A 17,664-nucleotide genomic window follows, 5' to 3' on the forward strand; every position below is an offset into this window, starting at 1 on the left:
ACCCAGACAAAGGCAAATCTGTATGGAGTTCCTGTACATCCTCAAGGCATGCTTATGAACACATAATGAATACCAAAGAAACACAATACACTCACATCTGTATTATCAATTGTATTTATTGCTAGAATTTAAACTTTTTTTTTTAAGTGTCAAGAGAAGTGATAGCATAGGAAGACACCCAGGACGTGACGGCAGGGTGCAAGTGTACCACAAAGTGCCACAAAGTTGATAAATGTAGGTTGCTAATAGCTCTGAAGGACTCTTGATGAACAGGCAGAAACCACTGAACGCTCAGTGTAACGAGAAGAGCAGAACGTTTAGGCAGCTATAAAAACACTCCATAGTGGGTGGAACTCTTGGCAACCTGGTCATCCAAGGAACCTAACTTTCAGCCAGCAAGGGTCCTGGCTTTAAGTCCTCCGGCTTAAGGTGAATTCAAGTTTCAGCCAAGTGGCTAGAACCAAGTCAACCTATTTTCTTCTCTCCAGCTTCCCCAAAGCCTTGAGTTGTGGGGTGGTAAGCAGATCAGATCCAGTGCAGGATCCCTTTAAGAAATGGGTCTCAAAAGATAGGCTACTGCTAGGGAACTAAGTGTAAATCACCTGAGAAAAAGAGTACAGGAGGGAGATGCACAGGCTCACACGGATACAATGTATCCACATATGCTCGGCTAGAGGGCTCAGTGCACTTAAACCCCGGGAGTGGGGGAAGCTTCCGGGACAGCCTATTCATGGGGCAAGTTTCACATCCAGAAACCTGCTCATTACCAGCGGAACAAAACAGCAACCAAGGACAGGCCCCAGTTAGCCTCCCCAGGTCCCTGAGAAACAGGCAACACAGGCAGCAAGGCACACCCCATCCTGCCCCCAGAGCTGGTCTCAGTCCCAGCAGACAGATGGGGGAGCTCTCTAGTCCTTAGGGAGATAGCCAAGAAATGACTCATCATGAAGTCCAAGGCTTCCAGCCCTTCATGCAGACAAAGATAGGATACTGTGGGAAAGGCCAAGCTAACCCTATGTGAAGGGTACAACAGACTGGGGTGGTTTCTGTGATGCCCTCTCATGTGATCCAGCACCGGAACATTGTTTTGACTGGTACAGAAACATACACTGAAAAGATACATTATAATCTGATGTTCAGGAAGTACTGAAACCCACCGTGCCTGCCACATCACATCTGCTGTAGCACAGGCTGCCCGCGAAGAAGGTTCCTCCTCCACAGGTCATTTGGAATGTTAGGATCTTTGGGTGTCTGGCCTTCGGGGCCTCCCCAGAGACCTCTTCACAAGGATTGTAGAGCATGCTCCTTGCCTCAGCTGGCCAGAGAATTTCTCAACAGTGGTGATGGCAGCAGTAACTACAGCTCAGATATAGTTGGTAGGGGGCTGTCGGGCACTGAGGCGCTGCATGTGACAGCCGTGGCAGAGCAAATGTCCGTCAAGGGGGAAACAGCAGCAACCTTCCTCGTCACTCAGCTGCATGCGGCAGTCCTAGGGAGGAAGGCAACTAGTTCACGTCAACCCAGGCTCCTGACACCGGGGCCATCCCTGGAGTCTGCTCTGGTCCATACCAGACTCCCAGTTACCAGAAGAGAGAGAGAGAGAGAGAGAGAGAGAGAGAGAGAGAGAGAGAGAGAGAGAGAGAGAGAGTGTGTGTGTGTGTGTGTGTGTGTGTGTGTGTGTGTGTGTGTGTGTGTAAGGGGTGAATGGGTGGACCTGAACTGAAAACCCGAGAAATACTTCTTCTGGCCACCAGGTGTCACTGCAGCAGCAGAAATAATGAGACAAGACCCATCCCAGCAGTTCAGATGCTGGGGAAACCAGATTCCAGATTTAAAAACAACTAGGATCAGAAAGAGAAGCTAGAGGACAAGCGAGACTGGACATAGGTCACAGCAGTGTCCTGGTTCCCTGTAGATGGTCCCTTCCATAGATGCCCAGCCATCCCAAGACAGATTCCCCCCCAGTTCCAAATTCTGATTTTCTTACCCCAATACATACCTCACAGTGGTAGCACTCAAAGTGATAATCACGGTCCATGGATATCACCCTCACAATGTCCTCACAGCCCTGAAACACGGAGAGTCTCGTGAGGATAAGCACAGCATGGTATCCCCAAATCCCCATCTGATACCACAGAAACCCTGGTTCCACGGAGCAGATCCCACAGAAGCCTCTCTGCACTTAGATACTATGTGGCTAACATGTATGTAGCAACTCCTACCAGAAGGCTACCTGCTACCCTGGCATTGTCCCAGTACACTATGCCTCCATTGGTGCAGCTCTCCTCCACAGAGGCTCAGCCTTACCTGCTAGCTCCCGTGTACACAGAAGCAAGGGAGGGGGGGAGGGGCAGGGAAAGGAAAAGGCTGAGCACAAGCCAGTCTAAGAGGCCAGTAGCTTTTCCTCTAGGCACGCCCTCTCCACACACAGTTTAAATAATCCCTATCCCTGTTTTCGCCAGTTTAAGGATAGTTTTACCCTTTTTCAGTCCCTGTATCTGGTGACCTTCACTTCCAAGAAAGCCTTGTTCTCTGTACAGGGACAGAAGATATGGAGCCCAGGCCCAGCATGTCTGGGTCCGGATGTTTAGGTCAGGGTACTGACCCCAAGAGCAGAGTCACACGGGAATCTCTCACGGAATGTACATTCCTCCGGAGTGCCACTTCCCAAGGGAGGCCAGGCTGCCTGTCCCCATCTCCTCCCAAGAGGCCACCCCGAGGAACTCTGATACACTGACCTCTGAGGGGAGGATGGGCTGTCCACAGGCTGCACATTTCGGGGCGTAATTTCTAAAAAGGAAGGTAGTGATGAGTTGAGGACTCACTCCCTGGGCCCAGGCCCACATTCCACCCCCCGGGGGTCGGACTCACTTGTGGTAGTCAGTCACACAGTACACCTGGTTGGAGAAGTCCACAGTGAAGGGGACGCCGTCCAGGCACTTGTTACAAACGATGCACCGGAAGCAGCCTGGATGATAGGACTTCCCCATGGCCTGGAGGATCTGGCTCGCAGGGTGGGAGGAGGATCAGTCTCCGCTCCGCCTCCGCTCTCCAGCTACCTATTACGCTCCTTTCCAACCCCCTCCTGTCCTCCTAGAAGAATGCTACACAATTTGAGGGGACCAAGGAGTCTTAAAATGAAGGCATAAAACCCCGGGAAAGGTCAAAGAAACTTCCAGGTCTATGAATTTTGGTGTTTTTTTATCTCTTGGAGACAGGGTCCAAAGTATTTAGACTGGCCTTAAGAGCTCTATGGAACCTGGCAGCAGCCGGGCAGAGCTTTAGTGCCAGCACTCGGGAGGCAGAGGCAGGCCGATCTCTAAGAGTTCCAGGACAGCCAGGACTTTTTTTTTTTTTTTTTTAAGATTTATTTATTTATTTAAGTACACTGTAGCTGTCCTCAGACACACCAGAAAAGAGCATCAGCTCTCATTACAGATGGTTGTGAGCCACCATGTGTTGCTGGGATTTGAACTCAGGACCTCTGGAAGAGCATTCAGTACTCTTAACCACTGAGCCATCTCTCCAGCCCCAGCCAGGACTTTTTTTTTAAAAAGCCCCAAACCACACCACTATGTAGCTGAGGATGACCTTGAACCCCAGATCCTCTTGCCACACTATGACTGGTTTGTGCAGGGCCGTCCCATGGCATTCGATCGACTAACAGAACTACAGCCCCAGGCCACACCTTTTTTATTACAACTGGAGGTGGGTGCCGAAATTTCTTTTTTCAGTTCTTCCCAGGTTATCTACTAGAAAGCCACAGTCAAGAATCATGGTTCCTGTAAACCATAATCCCATTCCATTTTCTTTTTTTTTTTTATTTATTCATTTATTATATATAAGTACACTGTTGCTGTCTTCAGACACACCAGAATAGGGCATCGGATCTCCTTACAGATGGTTGTGAGCCACCATGTGGTTGCTGGGAATTGAACTCAGGACCTCTGGAAGAGCAGTCGGTGCTCTTAACCGCTGAGCCATCTCTCCAGCCCCCATTTTCTTTTTCATACAGAAAAGAAAACTGTGTTCCAGTTGTTTCCAACCAGTAGCAGAAGAGGGAGCCTAATTACATAGCTCAGGCTAGAAGGTGGCTGTGTCCATAATCGGGGAGGGGACAGATCACAGAAGCCCAGGAGGCTCAGACTATGGCCTTGCTCTCACAGGGGTAGCACTGTGAGGCAGCTCTGGGGAGGAATGGCATGAACGTGATCATTAGCAACAGGCTCCCTATTTTCAAAGTCACCAGCTCTTGCCCTTCAGGCCGGTGGCTTCCAGGACTCGGCTGAAGCTGCATTTCTTACCTTCTCTAGAATCAAGTGGCCACAGACACAGCACTTCTCAGCTGCCTCCTGAAACCCTGAAAACTGGAGCGGAGACAGGACAGTTACCACACTGGAAACGATGATGGAACCTGACGGCCACCAGTGTCCCAGCACAAAAGCCAAGTCTAGGCCCTTCGCTCACCAGATAATCTTCCTCACAGTAGACAGAGCCGTTGACGCTGTAGAAAGCCTTGCACCGCAAAGTTCGTCCTAGAAGCAGCATAGAAGGCGCTGGAGGTTAACTCTGGAGCCCACACACAGGGCTGTCCTCCTCTGGTCCCTGTCCCCCAACATTGACAGGACATCTGGACTTCAAAGCTTCTCTTCCTAACTGTTGTCTATTCTATTCTCCCTTCTCAAACTAAAACCCCATATCCATGTGGACAGAGACAGAAGGACCAAGAGTTTAAGGTCAGCTTGGCCTACATAGTTAAGCCCGCTTCAAAGAGGAAAATGTCCTGTACGATACAATTCCAACTGGCTTTGGCCTCATTCCAGCCAAACGACATTTCTGCTCGATCCTCCTCTAGCTCCTGTGTCTTCAATAGCTGTCTGCCACCCAAACCCTCAGGACCCAGTGCCTGGGGAGCCACCTAAGAGAAGGCCACGGTCAGCCAGGCTGGGGCACCTGGTAAGAAGCTCTGACTAGAAATCACTCAGATTTGCATGGAGTACTGGCCCCAGGCCTTGGCCTCTAGGGTCTTTTAGCCTGGGTTTCCTTGCTTCCATGGAAGGTACCCGATTCTCACGTATCTGCCCAGCTCCTTCCTGGCACAGCCTCTGTGGTGGTCAGGGTATCTTTGGAACAACTGCTTCATTGGGGAGCTTAGAGGAACGCAGGAGTCTTTGGGGTCAGAGGCTGCCTGGGATTTTCCCCCAGCTCTCCATGGCAGACCGCTTTAGCCCGACTTTAGCTCTGAGTGGTCAAAGATAAGCAAGAAGAAACAGAGTGCAGAAGGGGCAAGTTTCCCATTCAATCTAGTTCCGGTTCTGCCGGGGGAGGGAGAGGGTCGGGGGAGGGAGAGGGTCCTCAAGAAAGGCTCACTTACTGACATGGGAAAGGAAGAGGGGGTAGGGGGAGGAGGAGGGGGTGGGGGACGTGGGACACCAGGAAGAGGCAATGAAAAGGACAGCCAAATCAGCCCAGAGAGACGCAGGCAGAAGCTGGGGGAGGAAGAGAGCTGAGTGGTAGAGTCAGACAGGCAGAGATAGGAGATTAGAGGGTTAGCGAGGAATCAGAATGGGTAAGCAGTGTGGAGCGGATAATGAGAGGTGAGGGAGGGTGTGGTGGGGGGAGCACCCCCACAGAGGGCCTCCTGAGCTAACAGCAGCGGCAGACATTCCTCCGGTGTGATGTCATCAGCTTGGCATGGCCTGATGGCCTCCACTCCAGCGAGGTGGCTGAACTCTGACCAGCCAAGAGAAAACCTCCCCCCCCCAGCACCCCCCACACCTCCCCATTCCCCCAGCCCACACCCGCCCTTCCCACATTCCAGTCTTTCACCGTCGCCCCAGGCAACTCTGCTGCCCAAGACCAAACCTCACCAAAGAAGAGGTGGGGCTGGAGCCCAAAGCTGGGCCAGCAGGGAGGCACAAGAGAAAGGGAGGTTCAGAGGAAGAGCCGCCACAGGAGACTAGAAAGCTGACCCAGCCCGGGGAGGCAAAGGCAGGTAGCGCTCAGACGAGGGAGTGAGTGGGACAGCTATGGGCTGGGACAGGTGCTCCTCTGCATAGGGGTTTGGCTGAGTGGGGGCTGGGGGGTTTGAGTAGCAGGTACACTCACCACAGGAGCAGCAGACAAAGCACTGGGTGTGGTAGAGGCTGTCCAGGGCCTGGCAGGCATTGCTCTGCCCATAGATACCTTTGTTGCACTTGATACAGGTGCCTGAGACAAGAAGAGTCGGGGACAGTCACACTCCATTTCCCCTGCCCAAACCCAGGGATGCCCACGCTTTCTTGACTGCGAGTGCCCGATGTGCCAAGGGACACAGTGTCCTTTGGGGAAGATAGGGCAACTAGAAACGGGATGCAGGGGGTTGGAGCTGTAAGCTCAACCTGTAGAATGCTGGCCTACCATGTACAAAGCCCTGGGTTCCATCCCTGGCACCAGATAAATAGGTGTGCGGGTATGAGCTGTAACCCAGCACCCAGGAGACAGAGGCAGAGGCTCCCGGTTTCCTTGGCTACACAGCAGGTGAAACCTGAGATCGAGCTACGACCCTGTCTCAAAAACATAAAAAAAAACCCAAAAGTAGGATGCTGTAAGCCCTTGACCAGGCAGAGCCATTCTTACTAATTTCCGGATAGTCTCCGAATGCATCTTTTGTGCTTAGCATACAACCTAATTTTTTAAAAAAATGGCGACGTTCCGAAAAAAAGAATAGAAAAAAAAATGGCTACGTTAAAGACCCTTTGTTTCTTGGGAGGTGGGAGATGCCAGTACAGGGGGTCGGCCGCACCTGGGAAAACTTCCTAAAGGAAGCAATCCAGGCCCCGAAGTCTTCCTGGGACTTCAGTTTTATCATCCATAAAACTTGGCCTGGCCTAGCAGAAGGTCTTTTATGCAGATGGGCCATGCGAACACTCCTGTGTTTACTGCTAAGAACATAGTTGGGTTTTCTGGGACCAGGACTGTACAGGATTTTGGAGGTTGGGGGCAGCCAGTAGCAGACCCTACCTCCTCCCTGCCCTGTGGAACAGGGCTTAGCTGCTCTTCCCCGACACTCTCCACTAAAGTACTTGCACACACCTGGTTCTGGAACCAGCCTTTCCTGGGTGTGTTCTTCCTTCCCTCCACTCCCCAATTCCAGGCCCATGACTGAGGGCTAAGACCTGTCTTTGGGGAGCAGATCCCAACGGGCCTGCCCCACCTCTCCCCCTCGGCACCCTGCCACACTCCCTGCCTGTTGGGGCCCATCCCAGTCTTTGCCCAGGGGCTCTGGGAGCTGGTGCAGCAGCTGCAGCAACTGATGGGCCCAGGCCTGTTCTGCTCCCACCCTCTGGCAGCTGGGCAGAGCTGAAGCCAAGGAAGAGGGCCCCTTACCAGAGGCAGCAGGAAAAGGGGAGCATCAGGCTAACACTAGGACACAAAGAGTCTGCTTGTAGGGGCTCCGTCAGAGGAGGCAACCTGGCCTCATTTCTGAGTTCAAAAGAACCAGGACCAGGGAAATGTGCCTCAGGTTGACATACCAGGGGGTCCTGGCAGAGCCTTTCTGCGGGAAGCCATGGGCATTGTGTTAAGAGGAAGCTGCTCAGGTATCTTTGCCTTGCCTCGCCTCACAGAACATCCACCTAGCTTCTTCCTGCTATTGTACAGCACTGAGTCTTTCTCTCTTTGGGCTCTGATGGTTTAGCCAGTGAGACTTCTGTTTTCCCAGCTCTCTCTTGGGCCTCAAAAGGAAATTCCTAAATAGGCCCTGCTACTGTTTCCCTTGATCGGAGTGATTTTCATCTCTGCTCTGCATCCCCTCTTTCCCAGAAGGCAGAAAAAAAAATGTGTGTGTGTGTGTGTGTTGAACTCAGTCTCTTCTAACCCACTAAGGTTCTGCCACCACCTTTGAATTTCCAATTGTCCTCTGAGTTCTTATTTCTAGACATGGGGGTCGGGGACAGGGGGGGAACATGAATGCTGGGAAAACCGAGGGTACTTGAAAAACTGAAGACCTTCCTCCCCATAGTCCAGGGGTGTGTGGGAGTCCTCCACATTCAGATCCTAACTGCTTTTTATAATTAATGACTATGGGTTTTGATAAATCTAGCTCTAACCACCGACCAGTGCTTCTTTAAAATTTCGAGTACTGGAGAGAGTCTACGGCCAGGTTTCCTCAACAGGCATGGGGAGGTAGGGCTACTTCCTTCTGGATGCTGGTCAAGTTATGGAGGTAATCAGTCAGGTAAGACATGGTACTCAGGAGGGTCCCTGGTTTTGCCTCCACTTCCGGAAGCTGGTGCAAATAGGCGGATAGGTACTGGCCTATTTTTAAAGGCCACCAGCACACACCTCACCATCAGGACTGGGGCGGGGCAGGACTTGAGTCTTGCTTTCCATTCTAGGTTGTCCAGGCTTCCCTACCAGGTTCCATTTCCCCGACAGCAGCCAGGAGCGCGCGGGAGCTAGCAAACATCCCCCAACGCAAGCACACGCTCCCCACCCCTCCGCCTGGCGGGCGTCGCCCACGGCACCTGGAGCGCCAGGGCAGGAGTCGGCACGCACGCGGCCGCCCGCCCCGCCCCCCGCGCATTCCCCGAATTCCTACGGGTGGAGCAAGGAGCGGGTGGGGGCGCGGCACGCCGGAGCTTGCAGGAGCCCAGCCGCGAGGGGGGCTCGGGAGGATGCTCTCCAGGCCCCGCAGCGCCTCCTCCTTACGAGGCCTCCTACTGCGACAGGCCGGTGTGCCACGCTGCTTGAGAAAAACGGGACTTCTGAGAAAAATCAAGAGTTGGGTTTGTCAGGGATCATGAGCCTGGTCCCATAAGAAACCTGGCTGGACCGAGCAAGTGCTCTAGGGTTCGCCCTTTTCCATCCCTCTGGCCCCCTTTCTAATCCGGGGTCTCCACCTGCAACTCCCGGCCCCCAGCAGTTTGTGCCGTCGGGGCGATGGGTAACCGCACGCGTTGACGGGTCTGGTCTGTCGGTCCCCTAGCCTCTTCTCTCCTACTTACCAAAGTAATCTTCTCTGGCCTCTGGCTCCCGTATCCGGGATCGGGAGGCCTCTGGAACGAAGGAACCAGGAGACTCCTCCAGACCCGACGGCTCAATCCCCAAGGGTTCCCCGCGGGCACCGGCTTCTCGCCCACCGGTAGCCACCGTCAAACGCAGCAGTGCTGTTAGCTCGTCCTGGTAACGGGCTCCCGCGGCGCAGTCCCCGTAGCCCGTAACCGAGTGACGTCCGGGTTGCGTCCCACGTCTCTCCAAAGGACCCGCTGTTCCCACCACGGCTCCGGTTAGAGCTCCGGGGCTGCCCAGGGCCGGGGGGTAAGAGTGACGGCTCTCCTGGCAGCCGAAACCCACCGGCCGATGAGCGCATAGTCGGTCGAGGGCAGCGTGGAGTTCCGGATAGGCGGATGGAACCCCTCCGGAGGAGTAGCCCGAAGGAGCAGTGGTCAGGGGGAGGCCAAATAGGCACGGCCCCGCAGGCAGCGGGCTCCCGTGGCGCTGGTCGTAGCCCATGCTGATGCCGCTGGTCCGATTGCTGCACGGGCGGCTACCACCGGCTCCGCTGGCCCCCGCTCCGTCCAGCAGCAGGCTGCCCCGGGGGCTGGATGGCTTGCTCGCATCGCTGGCCGAGCTACTGGCGAAGCTGGAGCGAGGGCTAAGGGCTGGAGCCGTGGTCTCCAACCGAAAATCAGGAGGCGACGACAGGGGCAGAGGCAAGGCTCGAGTGGGCGGCGGCCCCCCGGGAAAGGACCCTTCGAAGCGCTGCGCTTCAAAGGAGCCGCGTGCGTTCCGCTCGGCGTCCAGGGGCCCTTGCTCCCTGGCCGGTTCCAAAGCTTCATCCCCAGGCCCCCCATTCGCTCCTCGGTGTCCTGATTTCCTAGGTCCCCCTAGCCCACTCAGGCGTCCCTTGCCTGCTCCGGGGGTCCCATCAGACCCAGACCGGCTCGCTTCGCCCTTTCTGCGGCCGAACTTGGCGCTGCCGGAGTCCGAAAGTCTCAACTTTTCTAGCAGACGACTGGCTTTCTCCCCTAACCGCTCCATGCCCACGGATCTGGGGCCTGCAGCCCCCTCCTCGCCGGGCACGCTGCACTCTTTCGGCCAGAGGCCGGTCTCGGGTTCCCCGGGGCTCGGATTCCTGGGATGCAAGCCACGCACCGGGGCTCAGCGAACGGCCCAGGTGCCGGGCGCCCGCGATCCCGAAGCATGCCCCAGCGAGAGGGTCCGCGCGTGGCTGGCAGGGCCCACGGTAGCCGCTGTCTTCGCAGGTCTGTCCACGCGTCGGCTCGCGCCACCGCCCGGCTGCCCGGCCCGCCCCCCTGGCTCTCACTTGCACCGACCCAACTTCTCCAAACTTTTGTCTGCCTGGCCGGATCTACTTTCCGGGAAGGCGGAGCGCGGTGTGCACCCGGGATTGAGGTGTCCGCGTAAGGATTTCCTGCGCATCGCAGGAAGGGCACCGTAGTACTGCCTCCGAAGTGGAGGGCTGAAGACAGGACGTGAAGGGTCAAGGGGCAGACTGGGCAACTGCGTTCACAAAACTCAAGAGTTTAGACTGGGGGAGGGCGAGTGAAAGGGAACTCTTTGTTTACAGTTGGAATGTGCGGAGGGGCACTGTGGAATGTATCCATCAACGTTGGGAAGAAAAGAGCATGTTCTACACAAACGTCGTGATACTGTTCCTAGGGTGAGGACTGAGGGGGTAGATGGGGAGAGGTGTCACAGAAATGATAGGACAGAAGGCCAACCGTAAGAGGAAGATGAAAGGTGGATACGTAGGAGGTCCAGAGACCGGTGTGTTAAGATAGCTCTGAGAGGAGGCACAGGCTAAGAAGTGTGGGAGCTGCAGGGACCGACGAATGCATAAAAGAGGAAAAGGACAAGTTGGTCCTGAGACTTCAGAGACAAACAGATAAGCTTCAATAAAAAGCACTTTCTAGACCCATGGTTCTCTGATGGTGGAGTGGGAGGATACAAGATTTATGTGCTTATATGAAAAAGAGCGAGGAAAATAAGGCTGATCCCTGCCTCTGGAGGGACAGAGAAAGATTTAGAGTGTACATAAAAACACGGAGAAAGGTTTGGGACTAATGCAACCTTAAGGACAAGACACACACACACACACACACACACACACACACACACACACACACACACACACACACACAAACGAAGAGACACCCCCTGGTGTTGGGAAGTGAAACTTAGCAAACATTTTAGGTGGCTAGAGATCAAAAAGTGTGATTTTCTTTTTTCAGGCAAGCTTACACCCTCCTCAACTCCGACCCTTCCATGACTTCCAGAGTGGACTGCCATCCTTAGAGGGACTGTATAAATGATGAGGTGGAAAGGGGGGAAGCCTTAATAATGACCAATGATCAAGAATAGGGAAAGAAGACAGGCCTGACTAAAACCAAACATCAGGCAGTTGATTTTTTTTTTTTATCCAAAATAACATCTCAGATGGTGAGAGACAGGAGACAGGAAATGGTGGGAAATTAATTTTTTTCTTCCAAAACGGGTTTCTCTTGGTAGTCCTGGCTGTCCATAGGGAGTGAGGAAGAGAAGACAGATATAGTATTGCATACCTACATTCACAGCACTTAGAAGCCTGAAGCAGGGCTGGAGAGACGGCTCAGTGCTTAGAGCACTGACTGTTCCTCTAGAGGTCCTGAGTTCAATTCCCAGCAACCACATGGTGGCTTACAACCATGTGTAATGGGATCCGGATGCCCTCTTCTGGCGTGTCTGAAGACAGCGACACTGTACTCACATAAAATAAATAAATCTTTAAAAAAAAAAAAGAAGAAGAAGAAGAAGTCTGAAAAAGGAGAACAGATGGCTTGAGGTCAGTCTGGTCTGGGTTATGTAGTGAGTTGCAGGACAGTCTGTGTTACAAAAGCCTAAGGCCAGGTGTTCTAATACTGTGATTAGGGAGGCAGAGGCACGAGGATCTGTGAGTTCAAGGCCAGTCAGGGGTATGTGGAGTCTCAAAACCACCTCAACCAAAAAGATTAAAAAACCAAAACAAAAACAACTGCCTCTTTTGCCTAAGTTTTATTTTCACTCAGGATTGATTTCTCTAGATAGTCAGCCTGTACCTGCTCAAGACTACAGTTTTCCTCTGATCTTGAAATTTTCCTCTGAGGCGACCTATTAGGTTGTAACCTGTTGTGGGCAACCTCTTCATAACTATCATGGGGGTCCTGCCCCAGCCCCAGATGGAAGGATGACTGAGGGTCTTCCAGGGATGTCTGAGGTCTCTGCACACCTCTCATATTTAGAAGTTTTGACTTTGGGGGATGAAGATAAAAGAGACAGTGTCTCTCTGTGTTATCCTAAAATGATATGTAGACCAGGCTAGTCCCAAATTCAGAGATTCTCCTGTCTCCGTCTCCCAAGTGCTGATTAAAGTCATGTAGCACCACCCCAGATCAAAGAGGAAATCGTAAGAAAAGCCCTGAAGCTCCTAAAAAGGCTCACCCAAAGCCTGGCCTGCCCACAGTGGGCACAGCTGAGACGAACAGCTGTTTACAAGGGACAACAGGAAGCAGAAACTAGTCAAGGGACAGTGAAGTGCCCTGATGGAGCATGCCCAGTAGGCTCAGGACCTCAGAAGTCTAGTCTGGTTCTGGAGCTCCATAAGCCCTCTCTTATTTACTTTATCATTTTATATTTGTTTGTTTGGTGTGTGTGTGTGTGTGTATGTAGAGTGTGTGTATGTGTGTGTGTAGTATGTGTGTATATGTGTGTTTGTATATGTGTATGTGTGTGTAGTATGTGTGTATATGTGTGTTTGTATATGTGTATGCATGTGTGTAGTGTGTGTGTATATGTGTGTTTGTATATGTGTATGCATGTGTGTAGTGTGTGTGTACAGTGTATGTGTAGAGTGTGTCTGTGTGTATGTGTGTGTATGTAGAGTATGTGTGTAGTATGTGTGTATATGTGTGTTTGTATATGTGTGTGCATGTGTGTAGTGTGTGTGTATAGTGTGTCTGTGTGTAAGTGTGTATGTAGAGTGTGTGTGTGTAGTGTGTATATGTGTGTTTGTATGTGTGTATGCATTTGTGTAGTGTGTGTAGAGTGTGTGTGCGCTTATGTGTGTATAGAGTGTGTGTCTGTATGTGTGTATGTATGTAGTGTGTGTGTATAGAGTGTGTGTATGTGTATGTGTTTAGAGTGTGTGTGTGTGTGTAGAGTGTGTGTGTATGTGTGTAGTGTGTGTGTATAGAGTGTGTGTGTGTATATGTGTAGAATGTGTGTATGTGTGTAGAGTGTGTGTGTATGTGTGTAGTGTGTGTGTATGTGTGTAGAGTGTGTGTGTGTATATGTGTAGAGTGTGTGTGTATGTGTGTAGAGTGTGTGTGTGTATATGTGTAGAATGTGTGTATGTGTGTAGAGTGTGTGTGTGTAGTGTGTGTATATGTGTGTGTATGTGTGTAGAGTGTGTGTATGTGTGTAGAGTGTGTGTGTATGTGTGTAGAGTGTGTGTGTATGTGTGTAGAGTGTGTGTGTATGTGTGTAGAATGTGTGTATGTGTGTAGAGTGTGTGTATGTGTGTAGTGTGTGTATGTGTGTAGAGTGTGTGTGTATGTGTGTAAAGTGTGTGTGTGTAGTGTGTGTATGTGTGTATGTGTGTAGAGTGTGTGTAGAATGTGTGTATGTGTAGTGTGTGTGTGTGTAGAGTGTGTGTGTGTAGAATGTGTGTATGTGTGTAGAGTGTGTGTGTAGAGTGTGTGTGTGTGTAGAATGTGTGTAGAGTGTGTGTGTATGTGTGTAGTGTGTATGTATGTGTGTAGTATGTGTATAGTGTGTGTACTGTGTATGTGTGTATGTGTGTAGAGTGTGTGTGTGTATGTGCGTAGTGTGTGTGTGTGTGTGTGTGTGTGTGTTTGAGCCCCTTCATGCTCATCTGGAGGCCAGAGGACAACTTGCATTTCTCTTGCTACCATGAAGATCTTTGGGTTGTCATGCTTGCTAGCAGAGCCATTAAGCCACCAGGTGCCCCCCCCTTTTTATGACTCAGGATTTAACTGTTAGGGGAGCCGTCCTCAAACTCAAAATCCTCCTGCCTCTGCCTCCTGAGTGCTAGAGTTACAGGCCTACTACCAGGCCTGACATTTGCAAGCCGCCTTCATCTCCAAAACTGTAATAATAATTACTCTTCATACACAGCTGACTTTTTTTTAAAAGATTACTGCCCAGGGGAGGAAGTAGTTAACTATCAGCTGGAGAACTTAGTGTGGCTCTTAGCATAGCATTCTTTTTCTTTTAATATATTTATTTATTTTATGTATATGAGTACACTGTAAATTCAGACACACCAGAAGAGGGCATCAGATCCCATTACAGATGGTTGTGAGCCACCATGTGGTTGCTGGGAATTGAACTCAGGACCTCTGGAAGAGCAGTCAGTGCTCCTAACCGCTGAGCCATCTCTCCAGCCCCCACAGCTGACTTCTTAACCCAGACCTTTTTCTTTTCTTCTTCTTTTTTTTTTGGTTCTTTTTTTTCGGAGCTGGGGACCGAACCCAGGGCCTTGCGCTTCCTAGGTAAGCGCTCTACCACTGAGCTAAATCCCCAGCCCCCTTTTCTTCTTTTTTTTAAAAAAAGATTTATTTACTTTATCTATGTGAGTACACTGCTGCTGTCTTCAGACACACCAGATCATGGAATGTCTGAGGGCATCAGATCCCATTACAGATGGTTGTGAGCCACCATGTGGTTGCTGGGATTTGAACTTAGGACCTCTGGAAGAGCAGTCAGTGCCCTTAACCACTGAACCATCTCTCCAGCCCCCAACCCAGACCTTTTTCAAAGGACAGGGGCTGGAGAGCTATCTCATCGGTTAAGAGCACTGATTATCTCTCTTCCAGAGTAATTCCCAGCAATCACATGGTTGCTCACAACCGTCTGTGATGGGATCCGATGCCCTCTTCTGGTGTGTGTGAAGACAGCTACCATGTACCCTTATACATAAATAATTCTTAAAAAAATAAAAAATAAAAACAACAAACAAACTCAACTGACAACCTGGTGGTGGTGCCTTTAATCTCAGCACTCAGGAAACAGTGGCCAGTGGATCTGAGGTCAAGTCTAGCCTTGTCTACAGAGCAAGCTACAGGACATCCAGGGCTACACAGAGAAATCCTGTCTTGAAACACCAGAAAAGCAAAACAAAACAAAAACATATCAAATGACTGGCCATGTATGACCATGGACACTTGTAGCCCTACTATGAGAGAACTGGTCATAAATTCAAGACTTGCTCATAAGTTCAAGCCCTTGCCTTGTATTGAAATAAAAAGAGAGGGCTGAGGATGGTGGTGGTTGTTGCTCTCTGTATTTGGTCCAAAGGTCAATCTCTAGTGCCACAAGAAACAAACCAATGATAACCACCCCATGTTAATGCTAACATCTCTACTTGACACCCTCAGAAGCATCCAATATTTTTGTTAACCTGAGCCTCTCTCCCCATCCCCACAACCACTCTTTGCCGAGCAAGATCCATACAGTTCTCTCCCCTCCCCTCTCTCTCTTCCTGTTACTATGATTTTACTTACTGTGGTGTGTGGGTGTTTTGCCTGCGTCTATGTCTGTACACCATAAGCCCACGGAGGCCAGAAGAGGGCCTTTGGAACTGGAGTAACAGGTGGTTGTGAGCAGCCAGGTGGGTGCTGGGAAATGAACCTGGGTTGTCTGGAAGAACAGCCAGAGCTAACTATTGAGCCATATCTCCAGACCCTTTTCCTTCTCGGTTTCAAACCTAACCGATTCTGCTTCCTAAGTACCTCAGTGGCTTGCCTGCCCACCCCCACCCTCCATTACCACAACATCAGTACAGTCAAGGCTTCCTGCCAGCCATCTTCTACCCTGAGGTCAAGAGATTCCTATGATACACAAAAATGACCATCTCATCATTTAAAACTTTGCAATGAGGGCTGTGATTCAGTTGGTAAAATGTTTGCACAGTATGCTGGAGGCTCTGGGATAAACTCCCAGTGCCACGTAAAATCAGCATAGTAACATGAGAGGAAGAAGTGGAAGGACTGGGAACTGGAGGTTATTTTGGTTATGTGATTTCAAGGGCAAGCCTGGGGCTGGAGAGATGGCTCAGGGGTTAAGAGCTCTGGCTAGTCTTCCAGAGGTTCTGAGTTCAAATCCCAACAACTACATGGTGGCTCACAATTATCTGTAATGAGATCTGAGGCCCTCTTCTGGTGTGTGAAGGATAGCTACAGTGTATTCATATAAATAAAATAAGATTTAAAAAATGGGCAAGCCTGGGCTACGTGAGAGCCCATTTCTAAACCAAATTAATTCCTGTGATTTCTTTTTTTCTCTCTCTCTCTTTTTTTTTTTCTTTCTATTTTTTGGAGCTGGGGACTGAACCCAGAGCCTTGCACTTGCTAGGCAAGTGCTCTACCACTGAGCTAAATCCCCAACCCCATCTCTGTGATTTCTCGCTGCCCTTGAGCCAACACCTGAATGACTCTATGGCTTACAGTCATCTCCAGGCTCTTTCCTCAACGTTGTGTCTGCCTCTAACTGTCTACAGCAGAAGCGACCCTTGTGGCACGCAGTCTCTTGCCTCTGGACTTTTGTGCCTGTTCTGTTTGGCTTGTCCTCCTGGCCTTTGCCCCTCTCCTGGTTAATGCCTCTCCCTCTTCCAGGTATTACTTGTAGACCTGTCTCTGATAGGCCATGCCGAGCTACAGGGCATGTTAGCTACCCCAGCTGTAAGCTGTTGTCCTCCCCACTTGCTCAGGGTCACCCTTGCCACAGGTCATTTGCTGTGCTTCCTGACTGTACAATGAAACCTAACGGTCTGAAATCAGCAACTCCATAGCCCCTAACATAGTGCATAACAGTTGACTGCTGCTTGCAGACAGGGTCTCATGTAGCCCACGCTGGCCTCAGCTTTGCTGAGCGACTGAGGAAGACGTTGATCTCCTGATACTACTGCCTCTACCCGCAGAGTCCCAGGGCTCATTCCTGTTTGGGTTTGTTTAAATTTGTTTTGTGTCCCTGAGATGGTGTCCTCACACTTGTAATCCTCCTGCCTCAGCCTCCCTATTGCCAGAATTACAAGCAAAGACCACTGTACTCAGTCTTAATGTTTGTTGCATGGTAAAATGAGTTTAAAGCCATTTTACTTCTTAATTCATCTGGAATGTTTGTGTGCACATAGACCCACATCTTCCTCAAATGCGGCTTGGCTGACAGGACTAAGAGATGCCTACAAAGCTGTGTGTTCTTGGTCATAAGAATGGAAGAGGGGTTGGGGATTTAGCTCAGTGGTAGAGCGCTTGCCTAGGAAGCGCAAGGCCCTGGGTTCGGTCCCCAGCTCCGAAAAATAGAACCAAAAAAAAAAAAAAAAAAAAAAAAGAATGGAAGAGAAGGTCTGGAGAGATGGCTCAGTGGTTAAGAGCACTGACTGCTCTTCCAGAGGTCCTGAGTTCAAATCCCAGTGACCACATGGTGGCTCACAACCATCTGTAATGGGATATGATGCCCTCTTCTGGTGCGTCTGAAGACAGTTACAGTGCACTCAGATAAATAAAATAAATTTTAAAAAAAGAGATGTATTAAAAAAAAAAAAGAGTGGTTTTGTTCATTTGTGATGTTTGTTTCCACTGTTGTTTTTATTAAGACAGTGTCTCACTTTGTAGACCGGGTTGG

The 17,664-nt window shown here is 50.7% G+C and overlaps 1 protein-coding gene across 2 annotated transcripts; it reads right to left on the reverse strand.

Moving 5' to 3' along the window:
- Nucleotides 1-98: 98 nt before the first annotated feature.
- On the reverse strand, nucleotides 99-10,345 carry Ajuba (ajuba LIM protein). Of its 2 annotated transcripts, NM_053503.1 has the most exons (8): nucleotides 8,988-10,345; nucleotides 6,109-6,210; nucleotides 4,468-4,535; nucleotides 4,305-4,367; nucleotides 2,872-3,002; nucleotides 2,739-2,790; nucleotides 2,000-2,068; nucleotides 99-1,489 (listed from the first exon to the last, which is right to left on the reverse strand). In NM_053503.1, exons 1-8 carry the CDS (start codon nucleotides 10,021-10,023, stop codon nucleotides 1,364-1,366), a joined length of 1,647 nt encoding a protein of 548 aa, NP_445955.1. In that variant the 5' UTR covers nucleotides 10,024-10,345; the 3' UTR covers nucleotides 99-1,363. The 2 variants fall into 2 exon arrangements, with proteins under 2 accessions (NP_445955.1, XP_063130802.1); XM_063274732.1 differs by lacking the exons at nucleotides 6,109-6,210; nucleotides 8,988-10,345 and adding an exon at nucleotides 5,064-5,764.
- Between the last annotated feature and the right edge of the window lie 7,319 nt (nucleotides 10,346-17,664).

Source organism: Rattus norvegicus, chromosome 15, assembly GCF_036323735.1.
Source record: "Rattus norvegicus strain BN/NHsdMcwi chromosome 15, GRCr8, whole genome shotgun sequence".
Lineage (NCBI taxonomy): Eukaryota > Metazoa > Chordata > Mammalia > Rodentia > Muridae > Rattus > Rattus norvegicus.

Coding starts and splice junctions, on each gene's coding strand:
- Ajuba (NM_053503.1), bottom strand. CDS start 10,023: ATGGAGCGGTTAGGGGAGAAAGCCAGTCGTCTGCTAGAAAAGTTGAGA. Junction 6,211..8,987: donor GGCCAGAGAAGATTACTTTG/GTAAGTAGGAGA, acceptor TTCTTGTCTCAG/GCACCTGTATCAAGTGCAAC. Junction 3,003..4,304: donor GCCACTTGATTCTAGAGAAG/GTAAGAAATGCA, acceptor CCTGCGAGCCAG/ATCCTCCAGGCCATGGGGAA.